The sequence below is a fragment of the Leucoraja erinacea genome, unplaced genomic scaffold, assembly GCF_028641065.1.
Source record: "Leucoraja erinacea ecotype New England unplaced genomic scaffold, Leri_hhj_1 Leri_56S, whole genome shotgun sequence".
NCBI lineage: Eukaryota > Metazoa > Chordata > Chondrichthyes > Rajiformes > Rajidae > Leucoraja > Leucoraja erinaceus.
Window position 1 is genome coordinate 572,547 of NW_026576476.1, and position 19,414 is coordinate 591,960.

A 19,414-nucleotide genomic window follows, 5' to 3' on the forward strand; every position below is an offset into this window, starting at 1 on the left:
TGTATTAGCTTGTACAGTGGGACAGGCTCTTAACCCTATAAAGCACTGCATTAGTTGGATTTTCCAGATGGATAATAGGAGTGATACTCTTCTGTATTGTACAGCTTCAACAACATCCAGAGCGTGCGCAAGGAATTCTTCGATGGTCTGCAGCGACTGGAACTTCTGATGCTTCACGGCAATGACATTCAAAATCTTCCAGATAAAGTCTTCAAAAACCTGAGTTCACTGCAGGTAGTACCTGGCTTTGGTGCATTACTTATATCGTATAAGCTGTTTAAAACTGCATTTATGTTTTCTTTTGCAAAAGAATTAATGTCAAGTATAATGATGAGCATTTAGACAATCGGTAATGATACAACACAATACAATTATACAATTTATTTGTCATTTGAACCCCATTGAGGTTCAAACGAAATGTTGTTTCTGCAGGCATACACACAAAAAAGACCCAAGACACAACACAATTTACACAAACATCCATCACAGCGCATCTGCTCATCGCTGTGATGGGAGGCAAAAACGTATCTCTCCCCTGCACTCCCCATTCCCGATGTCAGAGTCAAAGCCCCCGGCGGGCGATGGCAATTGTCCCGCAGCCATTAACACCGCGCCGGGTGATGCAAGGCCACGCTCCGGGTCTTGGTGTTGGAGCCCCCGGCGGGCGCTACAAACGCCCCGCAGCCATTGAAGCCATGCCGGGCGATGATGTAAGGCCCCGCTCCAGGTACTCTTCAACCCCACAACTCGGGCGGGTGAAGTCGCCGTTGTGGAAGCCCCGAAAAGCGGTCTCCCAGCAGGGACCCACGGGCTCCCGGTGTCACTGTCCACCAGACCTGCGGTAAGCCACCGAATCTCTGGGGTCGGGTCGCAGCAGCGCGCCACCACCGCTCCTCCCGCTCCAAAGTCGGCCAGCTCCACGATGGTGAGTAGGTCCGCAGGCTCCGCGACTGGAGCCCCAGGTCGTTCCTGCTGGAGGCTGCTCCACGCTGCAGCCCCAACGACAACGGAGACCCGGCAGGGAAAAGGTCGGGTCTGCGTGCAGGGGACAGATTCCCAATTATACAATATATTTATCTGAAGAAGGGTTTCGGCCCGAAACGTTGCCTATTTCCTTCGCTCCATAGATGCTGCTGCACCTGCTGAGTTTCTCCAGCTTTTTTGTGTAGATACAATTTATTTGTTGTCATTTGAACCTCTTTGAGGTTCAAACGAAATTTTGTTTCTGCAGGCATACACACAAGTAGAAGAACCAAGACACAACACAATTTACACAAACATCCATCACAGCGAATCTCCTCCTCACTGTGATGGAAGGCAAAGTCTTATCTCTCCCCTGCTATGTGCAGGAGTAGACCTTTCGGCCCTTCAAGCCAGCACCACCATTCACTGATCATCCACAATCAGTATCCCGTTCCTGCCTTCTCCCCATATCCCTTGACTGGGCTACCTTTAAGAGCTCAATCTAACTCTCTCTTGAAAATACCCAGAGAATCGGCCTCCACCGCCTTCTGAGGCAGAGAATATCACAGATTCACAACTCTCTGGGTGAAGCACTTTTGACGGCATTGGGCCTGTACTCGCTGGAGTTTAGAAGGTGAGGGGACACCTCGTTGAAATGTACCGAATGGTGAAAGACCTGGATAGGGTGGATGTTTCCACTAGTGGGAGAGTCTAGGACCCGAGGGCACAGCCTCAGAATAAAAGGATTTACCTTTAGAAATTCAGAGGGTGGTGAATTTGTTGAATTAATTGCCACAGAAGGCTGTGGAGGCCATGTCATTGGGTATTTATAAAGCAGGGTTTGACAGATTCTTGATTGGATTTTAGACTCAAGAGACTTTCGAGATACAGAGCAGATGCAGGCCCACCAAGACCGTGCCGACCAGCGATCACCCCGCACGCTAACACTATCCTACTCACACTTGGGACAATTTACAATTGGACTTTACCGGACTTTATCTGGCACTAAATGTTATTCCCACTATAATGATTCTGTACACTGTGGATGGCTCAATTGTAATCATGTATAGAAACATAGACAATTGGTGCAGGATTAGGCCATTCAGCCCTTCGAGCCAGCACCAGCATTCAATATGATCATCCAAAATCAGTACCCCATTCCTGCTTTCCCCCACTATTCCTTTAGCCCCAAGAGTTAAATCTAACCCTCTCTTGAAAACATCATATAGAGTTTTTCCACTGACTGGATAGCACGCAACAAAAGCTTTTCTCTGTACCTCGGTACACATGACAATAATCTAAACAAAACTAAACTAAACTAAAAACATTTTAACTCATATTCTTCCTGTATCCTCTGTGCAGAATGTTAAATCAGTTCACCCTGCCCCTAGCACTGTTTACCTCCACAATAATTATCTATTTTATTCACCTCCATCAAATCTCCTTTCAAACTTCTCTGCTCCAAAGTAAACAACCTAGCTTCTTTAATTTTACCCTGAGGCTAAAATTACTCAGTTTTCTAACCAATGTAATCATCTTTTACTGTTCCTTTTCCATGACCGTCACCTCCGTCTTGAAGTTAAGTTTACCTCTTAAGTTAAGAGTCAAGAGTCAAGAGTCAAGAGTCAATTTAATTGTCATTTGGACCCCTAGAGGTCCAAACGAAATGCCGTTTCTGCAGCCATACATTACACACAAATAGACCCCAGACATAACATAATTACATTTTACATAAACATCCATCACATAGCTGTGATCCTGCCAAAAAAAAACTTATCTCTGTTTCTATGTACCCCCCCCCCCCGATGTCAGAGTCAAAGTCAAAACCCCGGCTGGCGATGGCGATTGTCCCGCGGCCATTGAAGCCACGCCGGGTGATGCAAGGTTGCACACCGGGTCTTGGTGTTGGAGTCCCCGGTGTGCGCTCGCAAAGTCCCGCGACCATTCCAGCCGCGCGGGGCAGTGGTGTCAGGCCCCGCTCCAGGAGCTCTTTTATTCCCTCCAGCACGGGCCTTTCAAATTCGCTGTTGCAGGAGTAAAAAAGCGGTAGCTCTCTTTAAGGGATCCTGAGGCTCCTGGCGCCGCTGTCCGCAGACCCGCATATCTTTTAGCCTCCGACTCAGCATGCCGCAGCAGCAGTCTTGAAGGCAACGCTACCTCCACCACTCCACCCGCTCCGGACTCGGCCAGCCCCGCGATGGCGACGGTGAGTAGCACCAGAGTCCCCGGCTTCTTCCTCCTGTTGGAGGCCGCTCCTGCGTTGCGGCCTCAACGACAATCCAAAACCCGACGAGAAAAAGGTCGGGTCTCCAGTGCAGGGAGAGATTTGAAAAAGTTTCCCCCCCCCCTCTGTGGCCCCCCATTCCCCCCCACACACACCCCAACAAAAAATAACAAAAACTACATTAAAAAACACAGACAGAAAATAATAAAAACGCGGACAGACTGCAGAGGCCGCTGCTGACCAGAGCCGCGCCGCCTACCGAACAGGTTCATAAGCGATAGGAGCAGATTTTGGCCGTTGTCTAATCCACCATTCAATCATGGCTGATATATCTCTTCCTCTTAACTCCAGTCTCCTGCCTTCTCCCGATAACCTCCAACACCCAGAGTAATCAAGAATGTATCTATCTCTGCCTTAAAAATATTGATTGACTTAGCCTCCACGGTCTTCTGTGGCAATGAATTCCATAAATTCACCTCCCTCTGACTCAATAAATTCCTCCTCATCTCCTTCCCAAAGGAACATCCTTTAATTCTGAGGCTATGACCTCCAGTCCTAGACGCTCCCACTAGTGGGAACATCCTTTCCACATCCACTCTATCAAGCTGTCAGTTTCAGATTCAGATTCAGATTCAGATTCAATTTTAATTGTCATTGTCAGTGTACAGTACAGAGACAACGAAATGCAGTTTGAAATAAAAAAAACTATTCAGCCATAAATCATCAAACCTTACTCAATATTTCCCTTGAGAAATGGTGATAAAACCTATTCTGACACTGGAATGACTGTCCAGGCCTCTTCGAACATGCTATATTTAAGAGGGAGTTAGATGTGGCCCTTGTGGCTAAAGGGATCAGAGGGTATGGAGAGAGGGCAGGTACAGGATACTGAGTTGGATGATCAGCCGTGATCATATTGAATGGCGGTGCAGGCTCGAAGGGCCGAATGGCCTACTCCTGCAACTATTTTCTATTTTTCTATGAACGGGTTGTTACGTCAACCACTTCAAGAGACTGGGTAAAGTTGAGAAAACATCTTGACTTACAAACATTAGACTTTGGAGAAACTGCACGGAAACAGGCCCTTCATTCCATGCCAACACTAGCACTATCTTACACAGCAGGGCTGAATTAAAATATACAGAAGCCAATTAACACACAAGCCTTTATGTCTTTGGAGTGCGGGAGTAAACGGCAGCAACTGGAGAAAACCCATGCGGTCACTGGGGAAAAGGTACAAACACTGTACAGACAGCATCCATTATCAGGATCAAACAGTCTTTGGCACTGTGAGGCAGCAACTCTACCACTGCACCACCCCGCTGCCCTGCGACCCTTATAATTGTTCTTACATTTTACAGACACAGTGGTTCAGAACTCCTTCATTAAAATTTGGCAGAGGCGGAATCCCATTTGTGGCTAATTAAAAAACTGCAACGAAAAAATAATGTAAAGATTTCCACTAGTTGGAGAGTCTAGGACTAGAGGTCACAGCCTCAGAATTATAGGACAGCCCTTTAGGAAAGAGATGAGAAGGAATTTCTTTAGTCAGAGGGTGGTGAATCTGTGGATTTCTTTGCCACAGAAGGCTGTGGAGGCCAAGTCAGAGGATATTTTTAAGCCAGTGATAGATAGATTCTTGATTAGTACGGGTGTCGAGGGTTACGGGGAGAAGGCAGGAGAATGGGGTTAAGAGGGAAAGATAGTTCAGCCACGATTGAATGGTGGAGTAGACCTGATGGGCCGAATGGCTTATCATTTATGAACCTCTGAACTTACACCGTAGAAGAAAAACTGGAGTAACTCAGTGGGACATGTAGTATCTCCGGAGAGAAGGAAATGGGTGACGTTTCTGGTCGGGTCTGAAGAAGGGTCTTGACACGAAACGTCACCCATTCCATCTCTCCAAAGGAAATAATCCATTGGCTCCTGGTCTAGTACATGTATTAGAGGTTATGGGGAGAAGGCATTGGTGAGGCCAAATCTGGAGTATGATGTACAATTTTGGTCGCCCAATTATAGGAAGGATGTCAACAAAATAGAGAGAGTACAGAGGAGATTTACTAGAATGTTGCCTGGGTTTCAGCAACTAAGTTACAGAGAAAGGTTGAATAAGTTAGGTCTTTATTCTATGGAGCGCAGAAGGTTAAGGGGGGGACTTGATGGAGGACTTTAAAATGATGAGAGGGATAGACAGAGTTGACGTGGATAAGCTTTTCCCTTTGAGAGTAAGGAAGATTCAAACAAGAGGACATGACTTCCGAATTAAGGGACAAAAGTTTCGGGGTAACATGAGGGGGAACTTCTTTACTCAGAGAGTGGTAGCGGTGTGGAATGAGCTTCCAGTGGAAGTGGTGGAGGCAGGTTTGATTTTATCATTTAAAAATAAATTGGATAGTTATATGGACGGGAAAGGAATGGAGGGTTATGGTCTGAGTGCAGGTAGATGGGACTAGGGGAGAGTAAGTGTTCGGCACGGACTAGAAGGGCCGAGATGGCCTGTTTCCTTGCTGTAAATTGGTTATATGGTTATATAGAATTGAGAGAGTTAGGACGGAGAGATTGGTCATCCACGATTTAAGGGCAGAGTAGACTTGATGGGCCGAATGGCCTAATTCTATTCCTATTACATATGACCTTATGCCCTCCATCTCCAATATTTCCCTCAAACCTCCCAAGATTGTTCAACAAAGGACAACAATTCCCTGTGGGAAACACAAGACTAATCGCCTCAATAATCCGTGAATAGTGTGCATGTGTTGCTTGTTAATGTAAATCCGTGGCAATTTTGTCGAACCCTTACGAAGCATCTTGAACTGATTTAGTGTTGGTTTTGGAATTGCCTCGTTTTAGTCAATGTAATTTTGTCTTCTCTTCCAGGCGCTGAAAATGAGCTACAATAAAATGACTGCCATAACGGGAACCACGTTCCAGGGACTGGTGAATCTGCAAAGGTTGCACTTGGATCACAACAAGATAGTGTTCATTCAGCCCGGCGCGTTCTACGGGATGACCTCCCTGGCCCTTGTTCACCTGGAAGGGAACCAATTGCAACAGATCCATCCCAACACCTTTGTGACCTTCTCATTCTTCCAGCATTTTAAGTTCTCGTCGATAAAGCACCTCTACCTGGCTGATAATTCCATCCACACGCTACCCGGGAAAATGCTGAGTCAGCTGCTACAGCTGGACAGCATCTACCTACACGACAACCCGTGGAGATGTGACTGCAGACTACAGTGGCTGCTGAACTGGGGGAAGGAGGCTGGAGGTAATGACTGAGTCTTGCGAAGGAAGGATGTAGAAACGCGGGGCGCCATGGTGGCGCAGCGGTAGAGCGCCAGAGACCCGGGTTCCATCCTGACCTCGGGCGCTGTCTGGACGCAGTTTGTACTTTCTCCCCATGGGTTTTTCTCTGAGGCTATGACCACTAGTCTGAGACTATCCTCTCCACATTCTCTCCACATCCACTCTATCCAAGCCTTGTACAACTGTAACATGACCTCCCAACTTCAATAGTCAATAGTCAATAGTCAATTTAATTGTCATTTGGACCCCTTGAGGTCCAAACGAAATGCCGTTTCTGCAGCCATACATTACAAACACATAGACCCAAGACACAACATAATTTACATTTTACAAAAACATCCATCACATCCCTGTGATGGAAGGCCAAAAAAACTTATCCCTCCCCTGCACTCCCCCCCCCCCCCCCCCCCGATGACAGAGTCAAAGTCAAAGCCCCCGGCTGGCGATGGCGATTGTCCCGCGGCCATTAAAGCCACGCCGGGTGGTGCGAGGTCGCACACCGGGTCTTGATGTTGGAGCCCCCGGTGTGCGCTCACAGAGTCCCGCGGCCATTCCAAGCCGCGCGGGGCGGTGATGTCAGGCCCCTACACTTCTACACTCTATTTCTACATCACGATCATAAAACAGAACCACAATGGGCAGATGAAGCATAAAGTGAGAGAAGGAACTGGAATATGTGCTATTAGGGCGGCACGGTGGCACAGCGGTAGAGTTGCTGCCTCACAGCGCCAGAGACCCGGGTTCCATCCTGACTACGGGTGCTGTCTGTACAGAGTTTGTACGTTCTCCCCGTAACCCGTGTGAATTTTCTCGAGGAGCTCCGGTTCCTTCCCTCCAGAGATACTGCATGTCCCTCTGGTGCCAGCACCGCCATTCATTGTGATCATGGCTGATCGTCCCTTATCAATAACCCGTGCCTGCCTTCTCCCCATATCCCTTGACTCCACTAGCCCCTAGAGCTCTATCTAACTCTCTCTTAAATCCATCCAGTGACTTGGCCTCCACTGCCCTCTGTGGCAGGGAATTCCATAAATTCACAATTCTCTGGATGAAAACGTTTTTAATCACCTCAGTCTTAAATGACCTCCCCTTTATTCTAAGACTGTGGCTCCTGGTTCTGGACTCACCCAACATTGGGAACATTTTTCCTGCATCTAGCTTGTCCAGCCCTTTTATAAGTTTTTATAAGACCCCTCTCATCCTTCTAAACTCCAGTGAATACAAGCCTAGTCTTTTCAATCTTTCCTCATATGACAGTCCCGCCATCCCAGGGATCAATCTCGTGAACCTACGCTGCACTGCCTCAATCACAAGGATGTCCTTCCTCAAATTAGGTGACCAAAACTGTACACAATACTCCAGATGTGGTCTCACCAGAGCCCTATACAACTGCAGAAGAACCTCTCTACTCCTATACTATTGGGGAAAATGTACAGACAACCTTTCGGGCCCGAATCCTTCACTTGTATGAAGAAGAATCTTGACACAAAACTTTGACTGCCTGTCCATTTCCTTCCACAGATGCTGCCTGACCTACTGAGTTCCTCCAGCTCTTCATTGTTTTATTGACTTAGTGGAGCAGACTCCAGGGTCGATGTTTCTGGGTGCTTTGCGGTATCCGAGGACTTGATCTCACAGACTCCTCGAGATCCCTAACTCTAGATTGAGCTATAGGGAGAGGTTGAGCAGGCTAGGACTCTATTCCTTGGAGCGAAGGACGATGAGGGGTGATCTTATCGAAGTGTACAAAATCATGAGTGGACTGGATCTAATAGATGCACAGAATCTCTTGCACAGAGTAGGGGATTCGAGAACCAGAGGGCATAGGTTCAAGGTGAGGGGGAAAGATTGAATAGGTAATTTTATAACACAAAGGGTGTATGTAACAAGCTGCCAGATGAGGTAGTTGAGACAGGGACTATTGCAACGTTTAAGAAACACATGGATAGGACAGGTTTGGAGGGATATGGGCAAAGCACAGGCAGGTGGGACTAGTATAACTGGGACATATTGGTCGGTGTGGGCAAGTTGGGCTGAAGGTCCTGTTTCCCAAGCTGTAAGACATTAATTATGAAGTAATTGCTTCAGTCTGAGATTAATTAGCTCCCTTTCTTAAAACATGAGACACCAACACAAGGGCCAACATGTTGGAAGCTGCGCCTATTCTCAAATGAGGTAGCTTGTGTTCAAAAGGAAGCTCCGCCTGACCATCAAAGGCAGGTAGGACTAGTGTAGAAAGGACATATTGGTCGTAGTGGGCAAGTACAGTCGAAGGTAGACACAAAAAGCTAGCGTTACTCAGCGGGACAGGCAGCATCTGTGGAGAGAAGGCATGGGTGACATTTCAGGTCGAGACCCTACTTCGGACTAGTTAAGCCCCTGTCCCACTTTCCCGAGTTACTCACGAACTCTCCCGAGTTTTCCCCTTGATTCAAACTCGGAGAATTACGGTAATAGCCGTTCGTAGGTACTGGGGCTATTTTTCTGACTCGTGGACAATTTTCAACATGTTGAAAAAACGTCCCGACTTACTTGATGCAAAAAAAGTAAGGATGATAAGGATGATAAAACAGCCCATTGATTCGCTGTTTGACAGTCTGAAGTACGGTCTCCACCCGAAACGTCACCCATTCCTTCTCTCCAGAGATGCTGCCTGTCCCGCTGAGTTACTCCAGCACTTTGTGACTATCTTCGGTTATCTGCAGTTCCTTCCGACACATTGTCAGCTGTTTGTTGGGTGAGAACGAGAAGCTGGTGTGGCTTGGGTGGGGGAGGGATGGGGGGGGGGGAGAGGCGGGTTTACTTGAGCTGAAAGGCCCGTTTCCACGCTGTATGACTCTATGACCCCTGCAGCCCTAGTCTTAAATCCCTTCTCTCTCGCCCACAGATGTGGTGAAGTGCAAGAAGGATCGCTCTAATCCCCGAGGCCGGGTGTGCCCCGTGTGCTCCGACCCCAAGCTGCTGAGCAAGCGGGAGCTGTTCACCATGAGCTCCAACGAAATGGCCTGCGCCAAGCCGACCATCAAATCCTCGCTGACTAAGAATCGCGGGGACGAGTGGGAAGCGGACGATGGGGAAGACTTTTGGCCGGAAGAGCACCAGAAACCTCTCGGGCGGATGACCCTGAACTTAACCGACCAGCACGGCAACCAAAACGACGTGTCTTGCCAGGTCCACGGTCTGCGAAGTGACAGGCACAAGCAGTTTGGCCGACTGAGCGACCAGGACATTGGAGTGAACGTCAGCTGTGCCGTGCAACTCACCTGCTCCATGAACCAGGACAGCATGGAGAAGCTCTGGAAACTCATCGCCTACTACAGCGAAACCCCGGTGAAATTGAAGAAGACCCTGGTGGTGTCGAACGGGCCCCCGTGCTTCGAATACAGGCAGGCAGTGGACAATAGTTCCTACTACTACACCGACGTGAGGGCCAATATCACAGCTGTTCCCTCTTGGTTAATGCAAGATGATGTCAATATCAAATTGGACAGGAAGCTGACCATCGCCAACAACGTGGTACTGGAGTTCTCCCTGCAGCTGTCCCAACAGATTTCAGTGCTGAACGCCACCAAGGAGAAGATCAACTGGGTGTTGATCAAAACGAACGGCAGGACTAGGATGGTCCACGTGTTGGTCACGGGGAATATGTTGCAGATCAAGTGCCAGGTGATCGCGTCTGAGAGGCCGTCTATCAGGTGGGTTCTCCCCGGCGGGAGCCAGGTGACTGCACCCTACACCAGCGAGGACAACCGCGTGTCCGTGTCCAACACGGGCCGGTTGGTGGTGAAGGCGGTGGAGGTCCACGACTCGGGCTTGTACCAGTGTGCGGCAGCAGTGAAGGAGGACACGGACACGGTCACCTACAGGGTGATCGTACAGCCGGCGCAAGTGGACGCGTCTCAGGTGGGCGACAAGGGCATCACGGTGCCCTACGGCGACACCATCTCCCTCCCCTGCGCGGCCAACTCCATACCGGACGCCCAACTGAGCTGGATCCTGCCCAACAACAGTGTGCTCATCTCACCGAAGATCTCCAAGGCCGGCTCGGTCATGGCCAACGGGACCCTGGTCATCGCCGGCGGCCACGACGGCAACAGCGGCCACTACAGATGCGTGGCCGCCAACAGGTACGGGTTGGATGTGTTGACCGTCAACGTGGCCGTCATCAAGAAGCTGCCCAGCCAGAACAAGGTGAAGAAGGTGAAACCTTCTCCCAAGTTCTACTTCAAGCCCGGCTTTCAGAAGGAAACGGAGCAGGCGGAGGTGGGATCGGGTTACGAGGCGCCGTTCCAGAGTCAGGGCCAGGTCACCTTCGACTCGTACACGGGCAGGCCGTTCAGCAGGAGGAGGAAGCTCCACGCCGATGGAGCCCACCACAACCACAGATCGGACCACGCCAGGGGCGTGCATCTGAGGAGGAGAGGCATGAAGAGGGGCCGCGGGATGTTGGCGGCAGAGGGGAGGAGGCGACTGGACTCCCACCGGCGGATCAACGTGAGCAATAGGAAGATCGACCCGCGCAAGTGGGCTGATATCCTGGCCAAGGTGAGGGGCAAGTCGGCCCCCAAGATGGTGGCGCCCACACCCACTGGCCAACCCCACCCGGCCCCAGTGGAGACCACCGACCCCATCGACGACCTCGACGAGGAAGACTCGTCGGGCAACGGGGATCTGAATTTCACGGCGGACGAGTTAATCCACGTGAGCACGCCCACGGCCCGCCTCGATGTCCAAACACCGCCGGCTCAGATACGACCAGAGGGCACTTCGGAACAGTGGTGGGCCGCATCTAGTGCTGCCCCAGCGCCAACGCCAGAGCCAGAGTCCGCTTCCGAGCCGCCCAGCGAAGACCCCGAGATGTTGAGTACGGCAGCCACTCCTCACCCACCGGTCGAGATACACCCTAGCGAAGCCACAGGGTTGTTCATCAACTTCAACCTGACCCTCGGGGAAGTTGGGTTTGACACCAAGCAAGGGTTTCTTCACAAACTGAACGGGGATGAGTACATCGTGAAGAGTTGGGTGGCCAAGAGTCTGGACCACCCCGTCAGGACTATACTTGACACCCCGGCTGTGACTGGTGGGAAGGACGCTACTCCATCCATCAGGGAGAACCTCAGTGTGACGAACAACGTCACTGCAGCGGTGGTCACTCCCGAAGAAGCGAGCACAGTGGCCAACGCCTTGACCAGCACTGTCGCGCCGTCTACGACCACCACGGCTGGTACGACCACCACGGCTGGTACGACCACCACGGCTGGTACGGCCATCACGCCCACCAGCACTGTCGCGCCGTCTACGACCTCCACGGCTGGTACGACCACCACGGCTCCTACGACCACCACGGCTCCTACGACCACCGCGCCTCGCACGACCACCGCTCCCACCAGCACTGTCGCGCCGTCTACGACCACCACGGCTGGTACGACCACCGCGCCTCGCATGACCACCGCTCCCAACAGCACTGATCACGTTGGAACAACTCCGGCCACTGTCCCCACCTCATCGGCCGGAGCATCTACAGCGAGGTCGTTGGGGTCCAACGCTGCGACAACGCCGACGACCACCACGACAACGGCGACCACCACGCAAACTGCGCCCACCACGCAAACGGCGCCCACCACGACCACTACTGCCGCCAACTCCAACGCACAGATGCCGGAGAGAAGACGTCTGCCTCTTCGGAGGTACGGCAAGAGAAGGCGCCCAGGCAGGAGGTATCGACTCCAGAGATTTAGGCAGAGCTTACAACCGAAGGCCAAGGCCAACGTGACATCAACGGCTGGCCCGGCTGTGAGAGCGGCTCCGACCAGGAAGGTCAAGGCTACGACAGGAGACGAGTCCGTCCCGACGTCGTACCACAAGGTCGCCGCGCAGCGACTGACCACCTGAGCAACCGGCCAAGGTCCCGGCCGCTGTCAAGCCCGGACGCCCAGGCAAGCCCCCGACCTCGCCTTCCCGTCCCGCGATGCCGGGGCCCAACCCACCTCCAACCGCGCAGACCCCCAAAGCCGCCAACCCCACGCACCACCTCCACCTGTCCAAGACTCTGCTCATCCAAAGCCACTACGAACTGCGCTACGGCCCGAAATACACGGCCACCACGTCCCCCGCGTCACCTCTGGTCACCAAGCCCACTGCTAGACCACCAGCTTCCCCAGGGTGGAGTCACGTAGCAGCCTCAAGCGCAGCAACCACAGCCGTGGGCGGCCCCGTTAGACCTAAAGGTGCAGAAGACAGCGGGAAATCACCAGGCGTGAACCCAAGTCCACCTATCCCAATTACAGAACGTCCCATGACCACAAGAGTCCCATTCACGTCCAACTCCGCGACAACTCACATTGTAGCATCAACCACTGCCCCTAATATAAAGGGCTCAAGGAGCACTCCAGCACCGAGTACTGTGGTCAAAGTGCCAACGCCAATAGTTCTACAGCATTACAGTGTGGCATCAACCACTGCCTCTAATATAAAGCTATCAAGGAGCACTCCAGCACCGAGTACTGTGGTCAAAGTGCCAACTACACCAGTGTTGCAGCATAACAGTGTGGCATCAATCATTGCTTCTATTATAAAGGTACCAAGGAGCACTCCAGCTCCGAGCATCGTGTTCAAAGTGCCAACGCCAACAGTACTGGAGCATTACAGAACAGCATCAACCACTGCTTCTAATATAAAGGTACAAAGGAGCACTCCAGCACCGAGTACTGTGGTCAAAGTGCCAACTGCAACAGCTTTGGGGACGAGTCCTCAATCACCAGCGCTACCTCCCACTGGTGGGAATTCTGGAGCTCAGGACCACAGAGTTGATGTCCCAGCAAGAATACCTCCCTTTTCTCATGGCAATACTCTTGCTTCGCTGCCCGCCGCCGCCGTTGTGAGCAAGGGGTCGGGGAAGGAGAATTTCGTCCCGGGAAGGCCTCCGACTGTTGGAACCCCGGCCACCGTTCCTGCTTTGGTCTCCCACCCTGCCTCAACGGAGGGCAAATCAACTCCGTCTCCCACCGTTAAACCGGGTGGAGTTACCTCTGAGGGACAAACTCCTCCCTCGACCATTCAGCTGGGCATCGGGAAGAAGGAGGGGGAAGGAGGGAGGATGGAGGGGGTGGAAACGCTGGAGAGTAATGCTGTGCCCCAGAGGATCTTTCCCAAACACTACACCAAGGGCTGGCAGCGGCTCCAGGGAAAACAAACCCTGCCAGTCAGCAACTCCACATGGGCTGCAAATGGTGGATGGGTCCGGCTCCGGACGGTGCCCGTGTCCACCACGGACGCACGCCGCAAATCGCCCAAATACGTGCGTGTGGAAATGACACAAAAACATCTCGTCCCAACAGCGATGGACAGACCTTCTCCCTCCACCACCGGAGAGTCTGTGGTGAATAGCAGACAGATGTTTCCCCATGCATTTGCCCCGAAGATGCTGCCGGACACGTCTAAGCCCGGAGAGACGTTCCCCAACTCCCCCGCGACCACCTCGGTAACACCGGTGAGAACCATCCCAGTGGTATTCAACAAAGCCGGCAATAAGATGGTCCCCGATCCAGGCAGCATCTCAAGGGCTAATAAGAAAATGAACCACATCCCACCCTTGAAGGTCGTCCAAAGGTCCAAAATGAACCGGGGCAACCCAAAGTTCAATTACATGCAGATTCCCGTGCAGTTTACCAATGTCAAAGGCTTAGCCACCACCTCCAAGGTGGCCGGTGAACCGCTGGCTGCACCCACCGAGACAACAACACCCACCCCGGCCACCACCGGACAACCGTTTAGTAACGCTTTGGTGAACAGAAGGGGCTATTACTCGCTGGTCTCCAGCAAGGTGGACAAAGGCTCGGCCGGCGTGACTCTGCCAACTCCCAGCTTCAGAGCCACAAAAACCAACCCGAAAATACTCACCAGTAACTCCCTGACCGTGTCGGTGAAAGCTGAGATGGATGCATATCTTCCCTGTGAAACGAGTGGGGAACCCAAACCTGTTATTACTTGGTCAAAGATATCAACAGGTAAGCGAGATTCCGTGCCTAGTTTACACACCTGCAGTTATAGCATCATTAGTTAATGTGCATAGTTTATCGTCACCTGTACTGTGAGGTATGGTGAAAGGCTTTTGTTGCGTGCTAAAGGGCCCGTCACACTTACCATATAACCATATAACCATATAACAATTACAGCACGGAAACAGGCCATCTCGACCCTTCTAGTCCGTGCCGAACACATAATCTCCCCTAGACGTATATACCTGCGCTCAGACCATAACCCTCCATTCCCTTCCCATCCATATAACTATCCAATTTATTTTTAAATTATAAAAACGAACCTGCCTCCACCACCTTCACTGGAAGCTCATTCCACACAGCTACCACTCTCTGAGTAAAGAAGTTCCCCCTCATGTTACCCCTAAACTTCAGTCCTTTAATTCTCATGTCATGCCCCCTTGTTTGAATCTTCCCTACTCTCAGTGGGAAAAGCTTTTCCACGTCAACTCTGTCTATCCCTCTCATCATTTTAAAAACCTCTATCAAGTGCCCCCTTAACCTTCTGCGCTCCAAAGAATAAAGCCCTAACTTGTTCAACCTTTCTCTGGAACTTAGTTGCTGAAACCCAGGCAACATTCTAGCAAATCTCCTCTGTACTCCCTCTATTTTGTTGACATCCTTCCTATAATTAGGCGACCAAAATTGTACACCATACTCCAGAATTGGCCTCACCAATGCCTTGTACAATTTTAACATTACATCCCAACTTACTTACGCGACCTTTACAGGCGACTGCCGGCACCCGTGATAGGTCGCCTAAATTTTCAACATGTTGAAAATTCAGCGGTGGCCAGAAACAGGCCACGACTCTTTGGAGACCTCTCAAGACCATAGGAGACCTCTCAGGACCATACGGGCGAATCCTGGCGACTTGTCACGGGTGACCTCTCAGGACCATAGAAGACCTCTCACGACCGTACGGTCTCCTATGGTCTCCTATGGTCTTGAGAGGTCTCCAAAGAGTCGTAGCAATTATCAACATGTTGAAAAATTTGGCGACCTATCACGGATGCCGGCAGTCGCCTGTAAAGGTTGCGTAAGTGGGACAGGCCCTTCGCCAGTCAATGGGGAAACACTATATGGGTGATTACAATCATTTGACGGCACTGGGCCTGTACTAGATGGAGTTTAGAAGAATGGGTGGGGGCTCGGGGCTCATTGAAACCTACCGATTAGTGAGAGAGGCCTGGATAGAGTGGATGTGGCGAGGATGTTTCCACTAGTGGGAGAGTCTAGGACCAGAGGTCATAGCCTCAGAATTAAAGGACGTACCTTTAGGAAGACGAGAAATAATTTATTTAGTCATAGGGTGGTGAGTCTGTGGAATTATTTTACACAGAAGGCTGTGGAGGACAAGTCAATGGATATTTTTAAGGCGTAGTTAGATAGTTTCTTGATTGGTACGGCTGCCAGGGGTTATGGGGAGAAGGCAGGAGAATATATTGAATCCCTATATTTAAGAGGGAGTTAAATGTGGCCATTGTGGCTAAAGGGATCAGGGGGTATGGAGAGAAGGCAGGTACGGGATACTGAGTTGGATGATCAGCCATGATCATAGTGAATGGCGGTGCAGGCTCGAAGGGCCAAATGGCCTACTCCTGCACCTATTTTCTATGTATCTACGTATCTATGTAATAAGATTAGGAGGGAGAGATAAATCAGCCCTGATAGAATGGCAGAGTAGACCGAATGGCCTAATTCTGCTCCTGTCATTTATGACATGACAATCGAGCCGTCCACAGTGTACAGCTACAAGTTAAAGGGAATAGCATCTAGTGCAAGGTAAAATCTGATTAAAGATAGTCCAAGGGGTAACTAGTAGCTGAGAACCACTCTCTAGTTGTTGATGGGATGAGTTGGTTGCCTGATGGGAAAATCAGCTGGGAAGAAACCGTCCCTGTATATGGAGATGTGTGTATTCATACCTCTGTACCTCTTGCCTGATGGTAGGGGAGAAGAGGAAGTGAGACTTGTCATTGATTGTGCTGGTGATCTCACTGAGGCAGATTGAGGTGCAGTCAATGGAAGGCAAGGCAAGGCAAGGCAAGGCAACTTTATTTATATAGCACATTTCATACACGAGGCAGACTCAAAGTGCTTCACATAAAAACATGTCATACAATAAAATGAAATAATAAAATGAAATAAAATAGAACTAAAAGAAAAGGAAAGCAAAATTAAAAATGCATTATAAAAAGTGCAAAAGTTAAAAGTGCAATGTAGTTAAGATTTAGCTGAAAGCTAAAGTAAACATAAAAGTTTTCAGTCTTGTTTTAAAAGTGGTCAAAGTTGAGGCAAGTCTTAAATCTTCAGGAAGTTTATTCCAGCTATTTGTTGCATAGTAACTAAATCCTGCTTTCCCATGTTTTGTATTTACTCTGGAAATCACTAACAGATTGGTTTCAGAAGATCTTAGCGGTCTAGAAGGCTTATATAGTGGAAGCATGTCAGTGATATACTTTGGTCCTAAAACTTGTAGTGATTTATAGGTGAGCAGCAGGATTTTAAAATCAATTCTCTGACATACAGGGAGCCAATGTAAGGAGGGAGGTCTGTTTGTGTGATTTCACTGCAATTGAATGGAGCTGCTCCCAAATTATGCTGTAATGCATCTCGATAAAATGCTATCTAACATAAAGCATAAAGAATACCAATTTACATCATTACGTATGCTGTTAGTGCAATAGTTAAGTTGCTGGACTAGTAAACTGGAGACCTAAACCTGAGTTCAAATCTAGCCACAGCAGTTGAGGAATTTCCAGTTATTTTTATTACATTTGGCACATGGATAGGAAAGGTTTAAAGGGATAAGGGCCAAACACATGCATATGGGATGAACTTAGCTTGGATAGAGTCATAGAGTCTAATGCCCCTGTCCCACTTAGGAAACTTGAACGGAAACATCTGAATACTTTGCGCCCCACCCAAGGTTTCCGTGCGGTTCCCGGAGGTTTTTGTCAGTCTCCCGGCCTGCTTCCACTACCTGCAACCTCCGGCAACCACCTGGAACCTCCACACGGAGACCTTGGGTGGGGAACTGCACGGAAATCTTGGGTGGGGCGCAAAGTCTCCAGAGGTTTCCGCTCAGGTTTCCTAAGTGGCATTAGAGTTTTACAGCATGCAAACTGGCCCTTCAGCTCAACTTGCCCACACTGGCCAACATGTCCCATCTGCACTAGTCCCACCTGCGTGCGTTTGGCCCATATCCCTCTTGCCCATGTAAATTAAGTTAACTTGGTTATCACGAACGAGATGGTTCGATGCTGTGTGACTCTGCCTCTAATTGGTACTTGGTCTGCAGTGCTAGTGTTATAAGATCCGGATAATAGCGGATTTAAAAAAAATTGCTGGTTTTGTGATAAGATATTTTATAACTTGCTTTGGAATTGCTGTAAATTACAAGGCTATAAACTCAGGAAGTGCCTATAATGTTTATGGTCTTTCAATTCCCCAATCCTTACCAAGTCTTGGCAAGCTAATGCTCTGCTCATTCCAGAGATTTTCTCTCTGAAAAAAGGTCAACTATATCTTCCATCTTAGTTTTAGTCAAGTTTAGAGATACAGCGCAGAAACAGTTTTAGTTTAGCTTATTGTCACATGTATCGAGGTACAGTGAAAAGCTTCTGTTGCCTGCTAACCAGTCAGTAGATACATGATTTTCATTGAGCCATTTACAGTTACATGATAAGGGAATAACGTTTAGTGCAAGGTAAAGCCAGTAAACTCTGATCAAGGACAGTCCGTGGGTCATCAAAGAGGTAGATAGTAGTTCAGGACTGCTCTCTGGTTGTGGTTGGATGAATCAGTTGCCTGATAGCAGCTGCGAGGCACATTGAATCCACACCGACCAGTGATCCCTGCACACTAACACTATCCTACACACTAGGAACAATTTACACATACTCCAAGCCAATTTGCCGGCAAACCTGTACGTCTTATGAGTGTTGGAGGAAACCAAAGACCTCGGAGAAAACCCACGCGGTCATGGGGAGAACGTACAAACTCTGTAGTGACAGCACCCGTAGTCAGGATCGACCACTGGTGCTGTAAGGCAGCAACCCTACCATTGTGCCACCGTGCTAGGAAGGATATTTTAGGTGTGCTGGCCTTCAGTACAACTTTGCAAGAATGTTGTCCGTAATATTATTGTGTGTGAAGCACAAAGTGCTGGAGTTAAGGGCCTGTCCCACTCGGGCATCATTTGCGTGCCATGCAGATGGCGTGCAAAGATTTTGTACGTCCCAAAATCCTGGGGCGCGCATCGTGACGCGTGAATGATATCGCGTAAATGACGCCCAAGTGGGACAGGCCCTTAACTCTGCAGATCCGGCAGCGTAATCTCAAAGACATGGATAGCCTGACACAAGGGACTGCAGATGCCGGTATACAAAACATAGAAACATAGAAACATAGAAATTAGGTGCAGGAGTAGGCCATTCGGCTCTTCGAGCCTGCACCGCCATTCAATGTGATCATGGCTGATCACCCAACTCAGTATCCCGTACCTGCCTTCTCTCCATACCCCCTGATCCCCTTAGCCACAAGGGCCACATCTAACTCCCTCTTAAATATAGCCAATGAACTGGCCTCAACTACCCTCTGTGGCAGAGAGTTCCAGAGATTCACCACTCTCTGTGTGAAAAAAGTTCTTCTCATCTCGGTTTTAAAGGATTTCCCCTTTATCCTTAAGCTGTGACCCCTTGTCCTGGACTTCCCTAACATCGGGAACAACCTTCCTGCATCTAGCCTGTCCAACCCCTTAAGAATTTTGTAAGTTTCTATAAGATCCCCTCTCACTCTTCTAAATTCTAGAGAGTATAAACCAAGTCTATCCAGTCTTTCTTCATAAGACAGTCCTGACATCCCAGGAATCAGTCTG

General features: G+C 49.7%; 1 protein-coding gene across 1 annotated transcript in view; it reads left to right on the plus strand.

Moving 5' to 3' along the window:
- The window catches only part of LOC129694181 (matrix-remodeling-associated protein 5-like), a 68,895-nt gene that overhangs the window by 37,426 nt on the left and 12,055 nt on the right, over positions 1–19,414 (plus strand). The window contains 4 exon segments of the mRNA XM_055630899.1: positions 105–234; positions 6,068–6,458; positions 9,384–12,385; positions 12,387–14,502. Of these exon segments, the coding sequence (XP_055486874.1) occupies positions 105–234; positions 6,068–6,458; positions 9,384–12,385; positions 12,387–14,502 (5,639 nt within the window).